Genomic DNA, 18,734 nt, shown 5'->3' with positions numbered 1-18,734 from the left:
GGAAGCCATCTGGCCCTGGGCTCTTGTTTGCCGGGAGATTTTTGATTACTGCTTCAATTTCTCTGCTGGTTATGGCTCTGTTAAGGTTTTCCATTTCTTCCTGTTTCAGTTTTGATAGTTTATGTTTCTAGGAATGCATCCATTTTCTTCCAGATTACCTTATTTGTTAGCATATATTTGCTCATAATATGTTCCTATAATTGTTTGTATTTCTTGGATGTTGGTTGTGATTCCTCCTCTTTCCGAATTTTTTTATTTGGGTTCTTTCTCCTTTCTTCTCGATAAGTCTGGCTAGAGGTTTAGTGATCTTATTAATTCTTCCAAAAACCAGCTCCTAGTTCATTGATCTGTCCTACTGTTCTTTTGGCTTCCATTTTATTGATTTCTGCTCTAATCTTTATTAATTCTCTTCTCCTGCTGGATTTAGGCTCTATTTGCTCTTCTTTCTCCAGCTCCTTTAGGGGTAAGGTTAGATTGTATATTTGAGACTGTTCTTGTTTTTTAAGAAAGCCTTGTATTGCTATATATTTCCCTCTTGGGACTGCCTTTGCTGCATCTGAAGGGTTTTGAACAGTTATTTTTTCATCATCCTCTGTTTCTGTGAATTTTTAAAATTCTTCGTTAATTTCCTGGTTGATCCATTCATTCATAGTGATTCAAAGGGGCACATGCATTGGGGGTGACTGGGTGATGGTCACTAAGGGGGGCACTTGACGGGGGCACTTGACGGATGAGCACTGGGTGTTATGCTATATGTTGGCAAATTGAACTCCAATAAAAAATAAATTAAAAAAAAGCCAAAGGGGCACATGTACCCTAATGTTTATGGCAACATGTCTTAAATAGCCAAAATTTGGAAAGAGCCCAGGTGGTCCATTAACAGATGAATAAAGAAAGAAAATGTCACACACAAAAAAAATATGGAAATTACTCAGCCATCAAAAAGAATGAAACCTTGCCATTTGCAATGATGTGGATAAAACTAGAGGGTATTATGCCAAGTGAAATAAATTAGTCAGAGACAGATAAATACCATATGATTTCACGCGTGTGGAGTTTAAGAAACCAAACAGATGAACACAGGGGAAGGGAAGGGAAAATAAAACAAGATGAAAACAGAGAGGGAGGCAAACCATACCAGAGGCTAAACTCTGGGAAATACACCAAGGGTTACTGGAGGGGAGGTGGGGGGGGGAGATAATTGGATGACAGGCATTAAGGAGGGCACTTGTTACGATGAGCACTGGATGTTGTATGTAACGGATTCTACCCATGAGTAATAATATAGTATATATTAACTAAATTGAATTTAAATAGAGAATTTTAAAAAAGAAAATAATGTGGGGGGGGGGGAAGCTTTCATAGTAGCTCCAAATATATTCCAGGAATAAAACTAACAACAACAAAATGACACCACCTTTTTGAGGAAATCTGTAAAATTGTATTGAAGGACATTATTTTAAACCTCTGCTCCTTATTGTGCTTTCTAACATGGTAAAAGTTGATTTCAAAAACATATTCTTTGCAACTATAACAAGTGTCATTTAAGAATGGGGGAAAGACAGAAAGGCAGTCACAACCCCCCCCCCCCACCCGCCCCACATGGGTTGATGCACTTGACTTGTCATCTTCCCCTCAAACGCCCCCCACTAGATTGTAAACTTCTTCAGGGACAAGATATTGTTTGTCATGGTCCTCACTCTGCCGCCGCCACCCAACACGTTTCACAGTGCCTGGCACAGAGTAGGCCTTTTGCAGTTACGAAACATGAAAGAACTTGAACCACCACTCTCTCGTCCGCTTTCTCTCCACCTACTTTGACATATATTACGCAATAATGTACAGGAATTGCGCCAAGCCCTCCACGTGACAGCGCGCCCATCAACGCCTCATCCCAGCCAATCAGAACGCTTCGCACCTGTGCCCGGGCTCCCCCGCCCCCCCACCCCCACTGCCCCGCGAGTCAGTCTCAGACTGTTTTTCTCGGAGCGAGGCCAATGCGGCTGCGCACCGCGCCCTGATTGGTCCAGCGCTGTGGGCCTTGGCGCGCAGGCGCCAGCCTCGGTTACTAAGGGCGGGAGCCCGGCGAGGGCGCCGGCGGCTTGTGCTGTCTCTGGCGCAGGTTGTCGAATCCTGGCCTCGCTCGCCATGCCAAACCGCAGGGCCAGCCGTAATGCCTACTATTTCTTTGTGCAGGAGAAGATCCCCGAACTACGGCGGCGAGGCCTGCCTGTGGCTCGCATAGCTGATGCCATCCCCTACTGCTCTGCTGACTGGGCGGTGAGACTGGAGGTAGTGGGGTGGCGGTGGGGGTGGGGGTGGGGGGGGGTAGGGAGGCTGCGGGGGGGCGGACCAGGCAGTTGGGCAAGTGGGAGGGCGAGGCGGCAAGGAAGGAGGCCTCGAGGAGCCTAATGACTCCTTGGCTCCAGCTGGCGTGAAAGGAAGGCCCCTGTTCCCGCCCTAGGGCAAACCGACACAGGGACCCCCGTGAAGTCCTGGCTTCTGCCTCTGGGGCCGGGGGCACTCGGTCCTCATTGCTGCTTCTCTCCTTTCTCTCCTCCTTGAATGTCCCCAAGCTTCTGAAGGAGGAAGAAAAGGAGAAATACGCAGAAATGGCTCGAGAGTGGAGAGCAGCCCAGGGAAGGGACTTTGGGCCTTCAGAGAAGCAGGTAAAGTTAGCCTGAGAGGAGCGCTACCTGCCTGGCACATGGGCGTGTTCAGTAAATGCTGGATGGGTGAGTGGGTGACTTAGGTTAGTGCAAAGAAGAATTTTTCTTTTTTTTTTTTTTTTCTGGCGTCAGAATGCCTGTGAAAAACCCAACAGGTTCCCTTAACTAGGAGACATGTTGCTATTTGGTAGTGAAAGGCCAGGGGAATCCCTGTTAGGAAACCTGCAACCAATAAACTTTGATCTGCCAGGAGATTGTTGGGTTTTAGGGTTGGTACCAGATGAACGCTAAGGGTTCCTTCCAACCCCTTTATGATTGAAGACCCCTCCCCCCCCCCTTTTTAATGTTTTAAAGTAGCTTGGGCCATTCTATTTAAGTGACACCCGGAACCAGCAAGCGGTTGTGTTTAAAATATTGAAACAACAAAACTTGCACATGCTAGTGAATATTAGTATGCCTTATAGGTAAGAGTTGAATAAAGTTTATTTGGGTAAATTTATGTGTAGTAGAATGATAAAGTATTGAATAAACTTTTTCTTGTTGGTTTGTATCAAGAAAATTCAGGGTAATTGTGGACTTTTACCCTCTCTGTTCTTTTCATTCTGACATAGTAAAGTTCCATTCTTATTTTAAACTGGCAACATTGGATTGAAATTCAAGAGCACTTCGCTTGCTTTAGGTTTGAGCGATTTTAAATTTGTAGATGTGTGTTTCAGTAGAATTGAAATACAGTTGAACCTTGTTTTTTTTTTTTTAACTATAATGTCTTATAAGACATTCTCAAAGTATGCATATCTCATTGAGACTTGAAGTCAGCACAATTGGAGTACTTTGTTGAATGATGTTCTTTTGGCCACTGGGCTGGTATGTATTATGGGATTCAGTGGGATTACTTTAGATTATCAGTAGTGGGCAAATGGTTTTCAGCAATGGTTGAATTGGTTGTTTGCCACTCACTTTTTGATTCAGAATATGTATAGATTCTGCCCTTGTCTGCCTTTGGGTGTTGATGTCACTGACAGATGTGTGCTTCTTTACTCATTGGGTTCATTGGCCTAGAGAGGTTACTGAAGTAGTCAGTGAGTTGTTTTCCAGGTGTTTTGCTAAACTTAAGTATTTGTATAAAGTGCTCAGTAAGAGTTTGATTATGTGATCAATTATTTTCTTCCTCTTTAGAAACCTGTTTCCACTCCACTGCGGCAGCCAGGCATGCTTGTACCGAAGCAGAATGTTTCACCCCCGGATATGTCAAATTTGTCTCTAAAAAGTGATCAAGGTAGAGTAATCCTAAAATTTTTTGCTTAGATAAATGTGGTTGCTCAGAACACTATGATATGTTGATCAGTAATTACGTGTTCTGTTTATTTTGATCCTGCATTTCAGAATAATTGACTACAAGTATTCAAATATGGTGCTAAAGTTGTAAAAGATTGGGCAATTTGCATTTGTTGAAATAACATGAGAGAGATACAAGAGAAGATTTTGTTTTATACAAAAATCTGGTCTCTTGATTAATAACCACTTCATAGGTTACTAAATATACTTCTTAGATTTGTTTATAGCTAGATCTTTAGATACATTTAAAGTATAAAGATCTAGCCTAGAAAAGAGCTTAGCTAATAAAAGTCCTTGTTATTTCCTCTGGCTTTTTTCATTGTGTTCTGAATTTACTGAAGACTAATAAACTTTTAATAGTCTTAAATGTGGCTAATCCTAGTAAATAAGAGCCTTCACGCTTTCTCACATTTCTTTCTTTAGAGAATTTATCAGTATTCTTGTGTATATTGGTAAAAAGTAAAGAGTGAATTAAATTGTCCATGGTTTATATCAGAGTTTTTCATTGCTGATTCTACTTAGCTTTATTTCCCAAACCTCTTGTATTTGTTGAGTACAGGTCACAGCTTTTAAGTCATTCCTGAAATTCAGTGCTTAATGTTTAGCTAAATTATGTAGAACTGGCTGCAAGTTTGAATAATTTTGTTGCTTCATGCAGAATGGTTACCACTGTAATTCTTGATAAGTGTGGGATCCCTGGGTGGCGCAGCGGTTTGGCGCCTGCCTTTGGCCCAGGGCGCGATCCTGGAGACCCGGGATCGAATCCCACGTCGGGCTCCCGGTGCATGGAGCCTGCTTCTCCCTCTGCCTATGTCTCTGCCTCTCTCTCTCTCTCTCTCTCTCTCTCTCTGTGTGACTATCATAAATAAAGAAAGAAAAAAATATAAAAAAAAATTCTTGATAAGTGTAATTATAAAAATTTTTATTCATTTAGTTGGTACAGATTAGTTTTCTCTTTTCCAGCTCACATAGGATTGATGATAGGAACACAAGGAAAATAGTTTTCAAACTTGGTTTTGTAGAGGGGTAAACTCTCATCTGTTTGTGTTTTCTTACTTTTTTTTCTTTTTCTTTTTTAGCTCTCCTTGGAGGCATTTTTTATTTTTTGAACATTTTTAGCCATGGTGAGCTCCCTCCTCACTGTGAGCAGCGCTTCCTCCCCTGTGAAATAGGGTGTGTTAAATACTCTCTCCAAGAAGGTATAATGGCAGAGTTCCACAGATTTATAAATCCTGGTAAGTAGAGTGAAAGATGCTAGATCTAAACAGTATACATTTTATCTTGACTTTATTTAACAGTATTTGTTTTCTTAAAGGCTGATGCATAGTTGAGTTCTTAAAGTATAACAAGACTTCATCATAATTGGTTGAAAAATTGCTAAGAACTAGGTGTTTACAGAGTTTTTCAGTTTAATCTTTTAACCTGAAGAAAGCATTGTAGTTGAGTGGGATAGTATGCCTAAGAAAATGTGTAGCCTGTCATTTGCTTACCTGTAGCCTTACATCTTGGAATTTTCTTTTTTCTTTTTTTTTTTTTTTACATCTTGGAATTTTCTAAAGGCTTTTTATGCCTTTTGCTCTTTCATTTCTTTGACCCATCCTTCACCATAGTGATTACTAGATTTTAACTTGATGTTGTTTTGTAACCTTGAAGAAAGTTATTAATCTTTCTGAACTTACTAGCTTATCTGTGAAGTGGGAATAATACCTATTATTGGCTGCTCTAAGGAATACAAGAGAAGATATGGAAATAGCCTAATATTTAATAGTCTCTCCAATGTTGTTAGTATCTCTTCTGGCTATTCCACTCTAGCAAAAGCAAGTAGTAATGAAGACCTAGGATTCAGTTCAGTTCCCAAGAAGATAGTTAAAGGACCAGTATACTTTTAAAGGCAAGTAGGAGAAACATATAGGGGGAAGAGTAAAGGAGAAAAGGTTGGGGAAAGAAGATCTTCATCTTTAGTTTTGCCAGTTGATTTAAAATTCATTAGAACAAGCCAGCACTTTTTCTTGTGTTTCGATGACAGAGCAACTAATCATCCTACTCACACTTGTAAGAGTTGCTGCTTAGGATAAATTAAATAGCTACTTTTGTTCATATGATTGTAAAACATTAAAAAGATAGAATTTGGAAACTTTTGTTGAGAAATACATACATGAGGCCCTTGATAGGGCCTCATGGACCCCTAGCTAAGACTCCTTTTAACACAACTTTGCTTTACCTATTTCTTTTTTATAAAGAAGTGACTTCCTTTTTAAAGTAGTTTAGACACTATACCGAAATTCTTTAATAATCCTCATTCCTTTGGTTTAAAAGAACTCTTATGAAGGTTTAATTTTTTTTTGTATTTTCATATAGCAATAACTATTACCTACCAATCGGTCATCCTATGGCATACGGCTATGGGAAAACCAGAGAGCTTCTGCCAACAAAATATTTTGTATTACAGGTGAAATTCCACGAGGATTTCGGTTTCATTGTCAGGCTGCAAGTAAGTATAAAGAAATGGAGTAGAATGATAGGCATTGAATGGATATGTACCTGGTTAAGATTTACTGCTTTACATGGGCGCATAAAACATTAAGTTGGGGGAAGAAATTTTTGGAGAATCTTCATAGAAATGGTAGATGATATATGTGATCCTTAAAAACTTTAAAATTGAATAGACTTGTGGGATACTAAAGGATATGACCATATACCTAATAAGCTCTGAACTAAATTTGTCTGGAAACTAGGTTTTAACCAGTTTCCTATGATTAGAATGAAAATCATGGTAATAGTTTTATTTTTAATTTATATTCAAAAAGCTTTTTTTTTTTTTACTTAACGTAGAAAACTAGCCTGTAGAAGTGTTTGAAATTACAAATAAGTTTTTCAAATCTGCCATAACAAGCAGCTATTTGTAATATTTATAATACAGTTCTTTATAAATGAAGAGAATATTTTAGAGTCCCTTTTGCTTATGAGCTTTGAGTTTTTTCCAGTCTTAGCAAAAAAGTATATAGTAGTCCTTTTTGTGTTTGACTGGGATCAGGGCCATAGATTGAAACAGGTAAGGGAAATTTTTTTAGTTGGTCCCTTAATGTAGCTTTGAATGAAAAAAATTTATAATACAGATTTTGAAGTGTGAACCTAGCTAATCTCCCCACAAGTTACATCACCTGAGGTATTCACTAAATAGGTGGTGGTAAGACAAAAATAGAAACTTAGCTGGTGAGTTAACTTCATTTTTACTTAAGCTGTTTATGGTTTGTTCATCTATTGAGTGCCAGATGGGAGTGCCACTGGCCTTACTGTTTATTATTTTGGTTCTGATATACTTGATTTTAAAAAGTTTTTGAGGCTTATTTTTACAACCTTTTCAGGTTAACCAGATTAACATAAACCTATTAAAGACATTAGGAATGTCTTCTTAATTTAGTATTCAAACTAATTGAAATTGAACACAATTTGTTCAGGAAAGCTCACCCATTTAAACAGGTCTTAAATTGCCAATTTGATAACCCTGGGTAATGTGCCAGTTAAAGAAGATAAATGACTATATTAGACTGACGGCTATGTTGACATAATAACTAAAAATGCTTATGGTGGTGTAATCAACCTGGTGCTTAGGAAAATATCGTATTTCATAGAGGAACACACTGAAGCAAGTTTATGTGTGGATACAGTGTGGGTAGTAGCTAAAGAATGTGTGTGTAGATTTTTCAAATGCTCCTGTGCTATCTGGCCTTTTATGAAATACATGTAAATATAATTAAGTGAATACTTGATGGATGGATGTTTATGGTTTAGCACATTAGAGTCAAGGAATGTCAGGATTGGAAGAGATGCTGATATGGAATCTATTGATTTTTTTTCCCCCCCCCCACTCCCACTGCCATGTTCTTCTCTGAAGGGGTACTTCAGGTTCTTACGAGTGCATGGAGGCAGGAAGTTTCTGGCCCTTCTCCTCCCCGACTTTAACCGGAGGAGCTCTGATTCCATTTTATTGGTTAATTTTCTTGAGGGAAGTTCTGCTTTAAAATAAGCAAAGCTTTGAAAACTCCTTTTAGCTTCCTATACGGAAGGTCCATCAGCTTTTAATATTAATCTTCATACACAAAAATTTAACATTGACTTAAGGCATAAAGGATATTAATTAATGAACAGTAGTGCATTCCCCAGTCAGCTGAAGAAATAAGAGCAGTGTGCTGTCATCGAAGGTCCCTAAATCTCTCCTTGACTGCATCCACCTCCCTCTTTATAAGAGAGACCCTATTTAGAATTTTGTGCTAATCATTTCCTTTCTTTTCTGAATAGTTTTGTGAATACCTTTTTTTTTTTTTTTTGGAGACAAGTGCACACAGGGGCTTGGGAGTGGTGGGGGAGGGGCAGAAGGCAAGGGTGAGAGCAAGAGAGAATCCTAAGCAGGCTCCATGCCCAGTGCAGAGCCCGACTCAGGGCTCAGTCTCATGACCCTGAGATTGTGACCTGAGCTGAAATCAGGAGTTGGATGCTTAACCAACTGAGCCACCCAGGCACCCTGTGAATATTTAAGTTATGAATTTAATTTTTCTTTTTCAAACTTTTTTTTTTATTTTTTTTTTAATTTTTATTTATTTATGATAGTCACACAGAGAGAAAGAGAGAGAGGCAGAGACACAGGCAGAGGGAGAAGCAGGCTCCATGCACCGGGAGCCCGATGTGGGATTCGATCCCGGGTCTCCAGGATCGCGCCCTGGGCCAAAGGCAGGCACCAAACCGCTGCGCCACCCAGGGATCCCCTCTTTTTCAAACTTTTACATAAATTAACATTGTATGCTGCTTTCTGAACCTGTACTTTTTCTAACTCAGCATTACCTTTTCCTAATTTTTCTATGGGATTGTCTTTTATATTGGCTTGTGGAATTTTACTACATATCTGCTTATTGATATAATTGCAGATCCCAATTTTCAGTTTGTACCTTCTATTTTTTTTATTGTCAGTACAATGTCTTTTAATGAACGAAAGTTTTTATTTTTGACTTAGTGGATGTATCAGTCTTTTCTCTTACATTTTGAGGGGGTTTAGTATCTTATTTAAGAATCTTCTTCTACCAGAAGGCCATAAAGGATAGTTTTTATTAAGTTTTGTTTTTCATGCCAAAGTTCTTAATTCTCCTGGCATTGACTTATGTTTGGTGTGATGTAGAGATTCTGATTCATTCTTTTTCTATGTGGATAATCCATTGTCTCAGCATTATTTATTAAATAATCAGTTTGTTCTCAGTATGTAGTGCCACATTTCTGTTTGATGCCTGAGTCTTTCTGATATCTTTATTTTCTTCTATTGGTCTGCTTGTTTTTTTGGTATCCATATTGTTAAACACAAGATTTTAATAATACTTACTTAGACAAGTTCCTTGACTTAATTTTGGAATATCCTCATTATTCTTGACCCTTTGCTGTTCATACGATTCAGAGTTGGAGTATCCTGCTTTACAAATACCTTTGTTGAAATTTAGATTAGAATTACCTTTAAATCTTCAGATCATTTTGGAGAAAACTGAAGCTTCATGATATTCTATCTGTAAACAAGGGGTGACTTTTATTTTTGACATCTGTAAGCCTACAACACTTACAGTCTTCTTCACAAGGATCTTAATATCTTGTTAAATTTATAGCTTATAAACTTTGTTATTTTTAAGTGATATCTCTTGAAATTATATTTTTATTTGCTTTTGTATTTTAGTTTTATCCAGCCATTGCTAAACTGTAACTCGAGTTCTTAAAATTCCTTATATAGTCCTGTCTGTGGGATGACATTTTTCTAATCTATATTTTTTTTATTTATGGGATCCCTGGGTGGCGCAGCGGTTTAGCGCCTGCCTTTGGCCCAGGGCGTGATCCTGGAGACCCGGGATCAAATCCCATGTCGGGCTCCCGGTGCATGGAGCCTGCTTCTCCCTCTGCCTGTGTCTCTGCCCCTCTCTCTCTCTCTCTCTCTCTCTCTCTCTGTGACTATCATAAATAAATAAAAATTAAAAAAAAAATTTAAAACTTAAAAATTTGTCGTAGGGTACTGGGTAGGAATTCTAGTTTCTAATGTTTCACCAACAACTATGCTGCTTGCTTTATACTTTGTTTCTTTTTTCTTCATGCACTTTTTTTTTTTTTGTATGCATTCTTGATCACAGTAAAGTTCTATTCCCAGTTTGGTTGGAGGTACCAGTTGTACATTTTAATGAACAGTACTTCTGTCTCACATGATTGTGTCTTTTGTTCATCTGGTAATTTGCTAATAACCAACCTTCCATTCTAGCAGTAAACCTGCTGGATTTGGTTTGTTAATATTTTGTTAATATTTTGTTTTAGGATTTGTGCATTCATGTTAAAGACTGAGGATAATTTTACCTAATTTTGTTACCAAGGTTGCTTTGCCCTCCTAAAATGGGTTAGAGAATATGTCTTTAGTTTTTTTTTTTTTTTTTTTAATTTACCTTTGGTTCTTTTTTATGGTTTTGGTGAAATTATTAATATTGATTTCCCTGAACATTTAAAGTCTTATGTCTGATAACCCTATTATAGAGATCTTTTTGGGTCTGTTTATCTTGATGCTCAGTCAAGGTACCAGATTTCTTCATATGTCTGATCATTTTTTTGAGTGCCAAACAGTAGATGGGAAAACTTGTTATTCCTCTCCAAAAAAAATATGATTGCTTTTGGCAGAAAGCTTCTGTCACTAGCCATCTCAGAGCACCTTAATTCAATTTGAGCTAATACAAAATTGGGTTCAGATATTTTAAGAATCCCATGTATTTCTAGGTGATCTCTAAAAAAGGAAAAAAGGCGCATTACCACCGAAGGACCACTTGTGAAATTTGTAATTGACTTCATAGCATAAACAGTAGAAGCCAGAAGACAGTTGAATATTTTCTAACTACATATTTAAGATATGCAAGTAATACTGGAGTAATATTTTTTTAAAGATTTTGTTTTGGAGGTGCCTGGGTGGGTCACGGTGAAGCATCTGCCTTCGGCTCAGGTCATGATCTCTCAATCCTGGGATCAAGCCCTGCATAGGGCTCCCTACTCTGCAGGGAGTCTGCTTCTCCCTCTCCCTCTGCCCCTGCTCACATGCACATGCATTCTTTCTCTCTCTCTCTCTCTCTCTCTCTCTCTCTGTCGCAGATGAATAAATAAATTCTTTCTTAAAAATTATTTTTAGATGGGCAGCCTGGGTGGCTCAGTGGTTTAGCGTCGCCTTCAGCCTGGGGCGTGATCCTGGAGACCCAGGATTGAGTCCCATGTCAGGCTCCCTGCATGGAGTCTGCTTCTCCCTCTGCCTGTGTCTCTGCCTCTCTTTTTCTCTCTCATGTCTCTCATGAATAAATAAATAAAATCTTGAAATTATTTATAGGTAATCTCTACAGTCAACATAGGGTTTGAACTCATAGCCCAAAAACCAAGAGTCACTTTCTCCACCAGCAAAGCCAGCCAGGTGCCCCTGGTATAATATTTTTAATTCTTACAAGTCTAGGTCTGTTGAAAACTACTAATTTTCTCACACTCTAAATCTCCTATTCTAGAGTTGATAAGTGCTCAAATTACCAATGAACCCGAATGCCAGAATCAAGCTTTCTAGGATTTCCTTCCTCTCCAAGACTTTGGACTCCTGATTCTCACTGCAGTTTTATCTCTACAGTGCTTTCAAGCAGGTGTTTCATTTGTTCAGTTTCTCACTGTCATTATTAGAAATTGAACTCTATCCTTTTATATAACTTTATGCTGAAATTCATAATTTGATCTTCTCAGATACAAGAATGATTTAAAATCTGTGCTGAATAACTTCAGTAGCTGAAATACCTTTGGATCTCCTTGTTATCAGTTTTGGTTTGGTTTTCCTTCTTTTTTCTTGTACCTGGTTATTCATGTAGACTAAAAAAATCTTTGAGAATGGCAAATTTATTGGTATTTTTTATTGGTACTTATTAAAATGTATTTTAGAGCATGTGGGGCAGGGAAGAGGAAAGAGGGAGAGAGAGAATCTTGAGCAGACTCCCCATTGAGCTTGGAGACCAACTTGGGCTTCAGTCCCAGGACCCTGTGATTATGATCAAAGCAATCAAGAGTCAGACACTTAACCAACTGAATCATGCTGGCACCCCAAATTTATTGGTATTTTATTTTATTTTATTTATTTATTTTTATTGGTATTTTAATGAAGACCTTCATTTCAGTTGTTTCTCTCCCATCTTGACCTTAGGCTAATATTTCACTTAAGGTAAGAAAAGAATACATAAGAGAAGCATGTTATTTTAACAAACAGTAAAATTACAAAAATGGAAAGTTTGCTTACTTAAAGCAAGTTGAGTTCATGTATCATGACATAATTAAATCATGTAAGAACTAATAGTTCTATATACATTTCCATTGTTTGCGGTTTACTCTAAACTTGAATGCAAATTAACAAAGTGTTGGGAACATATACAGGTTACTTCTCTGTTACCTATTAAAAGAGCTCAGTGAGTAGTGATTACCAATAAAATCATCTGAAGCTGCCTCCAGATTAAACACTGTAGTTGTTTTCAAGGAAATCATTAGACTGTTTCTTTTATCTGTGACTATGCTTTTAAATATGTGTTTATCACATTAACTATCACAAAAATCTTTTTGAAACCCTGTAATACATAGATCGAACAATGTATATGTGGTCAAAGATCCCATAAGATGTGTGTAGAGATGCATTTTCTTTCTTTTTATCTTTGGTACCTGAATTGTGCTTTTGAAAGGCTGTTTATATATATATAAACATATTATGTGTGTTGTATATTAACATATATACATCGAATTATATTACTGTACTAAAATAATTTTTTTATTAAGTCCAAATCAAATTCACTTTCACAAGTTAGTAACTTAAGCTTTAACCGAGTTATAGAAAATACATTATTCTCCTCTTCATTTTCATGCGATGTTGCTTTTTTGGTGTTTCTACCTTTAAAAAAAATAGCCAAATATTTAAGTTTTTGGTAGTTTGTTATTTGAAAAGAAACCACTTCCTTGTGATTTGCCTCAGGATTTGATGGAAATGCTTACAGGAACTGGCTAATAACAAAAACCAAGGGAAGCACATTCAAAATACTTACTTTTGTAGCAAATGGTCTTTGAAGACGAATAAATAGGTAGACCCACTGAAATGGTTGAAGTGGGCTGTTTAGAATACTCAACAATTTATATACAATTTTAAAATTTTTTTCTAAGGAGCTAAGTGTATTTGTACCAACTGCTAGCAGTGCAATACCTTGTTTATGATGACTTGAAACAAAACAAATGCCTATGAGGACAAAAGATGTATTTTGATTCTCTAATATACTTTCAGTATATAGTTCCATAACCTTTTCCTCACAATACAATACTCCCTCTCTCATAAAGCTATTCCCGGGAGCCATACAGTTTAGGTTCAGGGAGTTAAGAGTAATTGTTTGCAGTTTAAATAGACAGTAACTTTATACCTCCCTTTTAATGTGCTAATAGTTGTGTTTAAAAAAATAGAAAAGTACCATTTCTGATTTTTTTTTTAAGCGAAGATCTTGAAATCTGCATTTAAAACATAAAGTAATTCTGATTTCAAACTTGTGTTCTGCCTCTCAATCTTAAAAAAGGCGGCTCTAAGGGTAATCTTAATAACCATTCTTTAAAAAAGGAAACTATTTCTTTTAACTTGACACTCCACACTCCAGTTTCAAAACACATGATTTGTCTTGGTCATGGACATTTCCAAGATGAGATTTTATATTTTGCTCCCGTAGCTTCTGGTTATCAGAGAAACCATGCTTTACTTTATTGAAGGAGTTTTGGTCCTGCTAATGTTGGTGTATTCCTTCCAGTATTTTTCATCTTTATCTTTGCTTCTGGAGGCATTTCCTTTGGTTTACTGTCGTCGTCTTCATTAAAAGCTGCTGCCACTGAAAAGGGTTTTGAAACAAGAATTGGAACAGTTTTTTTAAGGCTTACTTGATCTGAGTTTGATGGATATGGCTGAGGCTTTCTTTGTCATCTAACTACCTGTGGCAAATCCAGACTTGGATATTTTTGTAGACTTTTTTGGGAGGTCTGCAGGCTGCTGCTTCAGCTGCTCACTTCTCAGCGCAGCAACTGGAACTTTCCCCTCCATTACTCTGGAGGCTTCAGTTTACCATGGCTTCTCAGGCTTTTCTTCTCCCACCTTCCCATCCGCCATTTTCCCTGCCATGCTGAAGAAATGATTTTAAAGTAATTGAAAGCTAATAATGATGTTCCCCTCATCCAGAGAGGATTTATGTTTGCTAGACAGAAAAAGATTTTTTTTTAAACTAGCTATTCTTTTTTTTTTTTTTTTAATTTTTTTTAATTTTTTTTTTTATTTATTTATGACAGTCAGAGAGAGAGAGAGGCAGAGAAACAGGCAGAGAGAGAAGCAGGCTCCATGCATCAGGAGCCCGACATGGGACCCGATCCCGGGTCTCCAGGATCACGCCCTGGGCCAAAGGCAGGCGCCAAACCGCTGCGCCACCCAGGGATCCCAAAAGATTTTTTTTTTAAGGTTTTCTTTCTTTTTTTTTTTTTTTTTAATTTTTTTTTTTAAATTTATTTATGATAGTCACAGAGAGAGAGAGAGAGAGGCAGAGACACAGGCAGAGGGAGAAGCAGGCTCCATGCACCGGGAGCCCGACGTGGGACTCGATCCCGGGTCTCCAGGATCGCGCCCAGGGCCAAAGGCAGGCGCCAAACCGCTGCGCCACCCAGGGATCCCTAAGGTTTTATTTCTTTATTCATGAGAGACCCAGAGAGAGGCAGAGACACTGGCAGAGGGAGAAGCAGGCTCTTTGTAGGGAGCCTGATATGGGACTCCATCCCTGCACCCAGGATCACATCCTGAGCCAAAGGCAGGTGCTCAACCACTGAGCCACCTAGGCGTCCCTCTGTATGTGCTCTTGATATCCTCAGGTAGTTTAAATTTTTGTGAGCAGTTGGTCTGAATTACTTGGTCCATTTTTTTTTTTTACTGGAAGTGAAACCTTAATCCTACAACCTTTGAAAAAGCAGTCCTTGCTATTAAGTTCTCCAGCCTTATATATAAAACAGATTCATGAATGGCAGATGGGAATAATGAACACACATAGGCTCAGTCACTTAAACCGGGCTTTAGTCCTGACTCCATTGTTTGCCAACTATTGACCTCTGCTAACTTGTGATTTTCAGTTGTGTCTTTTATAATATGTGTGTATGCCCTTCTTATAAGATTATGGGGTAATATAAAGTACCTAACTATAATTAGGCTTGGTACTAGTGCTTAAATATGAGTTACCCAGTACCTTGTTCCTGTAACCCTTCTTCCTTACCCATTTCATAATACTTACTTTGATCAAATTTTGAACTCCTTACTCCTTTGTATTCTCTTCAGGTGATTCTAGTCACAAGATTCCTATTTCAAACTTCGAATCTGGGTATGACCAAGCAACTGTGTTACAAAACCTTTATAGGTTTATTCACCCAAACCCAGGAAACTGGCCACTTATCTACTGCAAGGTAATTTCATTTTAAGAATTTTTTTAAGGCATGTACTGAGATACTAAAAGACCCATGAAAGGTACCCAAAGAAAGAATGTTTGCTTGTGTGTTAGCTGTGTGTGGTAAAACATGTTCATTCTGAATTGTTTTGAATGTGATTAGGTATAATAATTTCTGTGGTATTGAAGGGATTTTGAAGACTGCAAAAGCTGAATGTTATTTCTAATTTGGCAGATCTCATGTTTTTAGTTTCTCCTGCTGAAATCCCTTTTTTACTCTGAAGAAAGGGTGCTCTAATCTGTACACCTGTCCTAAGTAAGATCACTGTTTTTTAAAAACTTTGTAACAATCTCTTGATCTTCTTTTGTAATCTTTAGAGAGCCTTTATTCTTTATCTTGTCTAATTCTTTTAGGCTAGGAGTTGAAGAACTGGATTTTAACATTACTATTTTAGTGTAACCATGAACAGATTACCTTATCTTTTTCTGAACATTGGTTTCTTCATGTGCCTACCCTAGATCTCCCTTGCTTTTCACAGAGTCTCTTAGCATCGCTTTATAAATGTTACTGGTTATTAAAAGCAGTAGTCTTTTAAAATGTATGTTGCTCTTTTTTATGGTTCTCATTTAGTTGTCACAAACTCTTCAGTCTTTCCCTTCCTGCCACCCCCACCTCCCCAGTTTGAAAGGACAGCAATTGATTAAAATTAACTCAGTGTAGGAGAAAATACAAGTAAATTTTTTCCCTTCTCCAGTCTGATGACAGAGCCAGAGTCAACTGGTGTTTGAAGCATATGGCAAAGGCATCAGGTAAGTAAAACTAGGTCATTATTTAAGTGCATTGTAACATCTGTTATTTCTATTTTGGTATATATGTTCTGTGTACCTAAATTCAGTAATTGTTTACCTTTTTCTGTTTACCAATGGAAGAAATCAGACAAGATCTAGAACTTCTCACTGTAGAAGATCTTGTAGTGGGAATCTACCAGCAAAAATTTCTTAAGGAGCCCTCTAAAACCTGGGTTCGGAGCCTCCTAGATGTGGCCATGTGGGATTATTCTAGCAACACAAGGTATTTATAAGTGATTTTGTGATAGTGGTTTTGAATTTGTGAACTGACAAAATATGACAGGGTTAGTCTTTTCTTTTTTTCGTCAATAGGCACTATTTTCCTATGAAAGCTTGGAATCATTATTTCCTTGAATAAGAAGATTCCATTGATTGTCCCATACATTGTCATGTTGTCTACAGCTAAAAGCAAAACACATTACCAAATAACTGAGATGGTGCTTTATCAGTTAGAATTTTTGTACTGATGAAAGAATATATTTATTTAAACAGATGTTTTATTACATGGGATTTTTATACTACTTACCTATAAGAAGTATGTCAGTGAAATAAATTGAAAATATTTTTTAGTTTGAAATAATTCCAGGTTTACAGAAAAGTTTGCAAGAATAGTACAGAGAAGAAAAAAGGAATAGTACAGAAATTTAAATAAAAACTTGAAAATTTTGAGTCAAAGTAAGACTGAGAAACTATTTCAGTTAAAGGAGTCTAAAGAAACCTGATAACTAAATGGAGCATGTGGTCCTGGGCAGAATTCTAGACTAGATTTTTTTCTTTCACTATAAAAGACATTATTGGAACACTAGCAAAATATGAATATGGCCTTCTGATTTGACAATAATATTGTGCCAATGGCAATTTCTTGTTTTGATAATTTTATTGTATATTAACACAAATTAAATTCAAGATCACCCGTTGCATTTAGTTATCAGGTTTCTTTAGACTCCTTTACTCTGAAATAGTTTTTCAGTCTTACTTTGACTGTTTTGTCTTTTATCAAGTTTTTATTTAAATTTGTGTCAACATATAGTGTTTCGGGTATAGGATACAGTGATTCATCACTTACATACAACACCAAGTGCACTCCTTAATGCCCATCACCTGTTTAACCCATTCCCGTACCTTCCGCTCTCCAGAAATCCTCAGTTTGTTCTCTGTAGTTAAGAGTCTCCTGATTTGGGATCCCTGGGTGGCGCAGCGGTTTGGCGCCTGCCTTTGGCCCAGGGTGCGATCCTGGAGACCCGGGATCGAATCCCACGTCAGGCTCCCGGTGCATGGAGCCTGCTTCTCCCTCTGCCTGTGTCTCTGCCTCTCTCTCTCTCTGTATGACTATCATAAATAAATAAAAAAAAAAAAAAAAAAAAAAAAGAGTCTCCTGATTTGTGTCTTTTCTTCCCCACCTGTGTTCATCTGTTTTGTTTCTTAAATTCCAGTTAGGAGTGAAATCATATGGTGTTTGTCTTTCTCTAACTTATTTTACTTAGCATAATACTCTCTAGGTCTATCCACGATGTTGCAAATAGCAAGATATCATTCTCTTTATGGCTAAGTGATATTCCAGTGTGTGTGTGTATACCACATATTCTTTATCCATTCATCAGTTGGTAGACATTGGGAAATGCTCTTTCCATAGTTTGGATATTGTTGATAATGCTATATAAACATTAGGTTGCATGTATGCCTTTGGATTAGTATTTTTGTAACTTTTGAGTAAGTACCTAGTAGTGTAATTGCTGGATTGAAGGGTAGCTCTATTTTTAACTTTAGGAACCTCCATACTGTTTTCTAGAGTGGCTGCACCACTTTGCATTTCCACCAACAGTATAAAAGGGTTCCCTTTCCCCACATCCTCACCAACACCTGTTGTTTCCTGTGCTGTTAGTTTTAGCCATTCTGACAGGTATGAGGTAATGTCTCATTGTAGTTTTAATTTGTATTTCTCTGAGTGATATTGAGCATCTTTTCAAGTTAGCCATCTGTATGCCTTCTTCAGAGAAATGTCTATTCATGTCTTCTCACCTTTTAACTGGATTATTTGTTTTTTGGATGTTCAGTTTTAGAAGTTCTTTCTATATGTACAAATAGCATTGGGAAAACTGGACAGCCACATGCAAAAGAATGAAACTGGACCACTTTCTTACACCATACACAAAAATAAATTCAAAATGGATGAAAGACCTAAACGTGAAACCTGAAATCATCAAAATCCTAGAGGAGAACACAGGCAGTAACCTCTTCGACATTGGCCATAGCAACTTCTTACTAGATGTATCTCCTGAGGCAAAGGAAACAAAAGCAAAAATTAAACTATTGGGACATCATCAACATACATCAACATATAAAAAGTTTCTGCACAGTGAAGGAAAAAATA

At 37.5% G+C, this 18,734-nt stretch overlaps 1 protein-coding gene across 2 annotated transcripts in view; it reads left to right on the top strand.

Moving 5' to 3' along the window:
• Positions 1-1,992: 1,992 nt before the first annotated feature.
• MAEL (maelstrom spermatogenic transposon silencer) overlaps positions 1,993-18,734 on the top strand; it is a 30,766-nt gene continuing 14,024 nt past the window's right edge. The window contains exons 1-8 of one of the 2 annotated variants that reach the window (XM_025430488.3): positions 1,993-2,292; positions 2,577-2,669; positions 3,846-3,945; positions 5,084-5,239; positions 6,454-6,495; positions 15,409-15,533; positions 16,270-16,324; positions 16,445-16,586. In XM_025430488.3, coding sequence (XP_025286273.1) covers positions 2,149-2,292; positions 2,577-2,669; positions 3,846-3,945; positions 5,084-5,239; positions 6,454-6,495; positions 15,409-15,533; positions 16,270-16,324; positions 16,445-16,586 — 857 coding nt within the window. In that variant the 5' untranslated portion in view covers positions 1,993-2,148. The remainder of the gene's footprint in view (positions 2,293-2,576; positions 2,670-3,845; positions 3,946-5,083; positions 5,240-6,453; positions 6,496-15,408; positions 15,534-16,269; positions 16,325-16,444; positions 16,587-18,734) is intronic. The other variant, XM_025430489.3, reaches the window with a different exon arrangement.

The sequence above is a fragment of the Canis lupus genome, chromosome 7 (assembly GCF_003254725.2).
Source record: "Canis lupus dingo isolate Sandy chromosome 7, ASM325472v2, whole genome shotgun sequence".
In the NCBI taxonomy this organism is placed as follows: domain Eukaryota; kingdom Metazoa; phylum Chordata; class Mammalia; order Carnivora; family Canidae; genus Canis; species Canis lupus.
The sequence above is the reverse complement of the archived record's forward strand: the minus strand, read 5'-3'. Positions and strand labels throughout refer to the sequence as shown.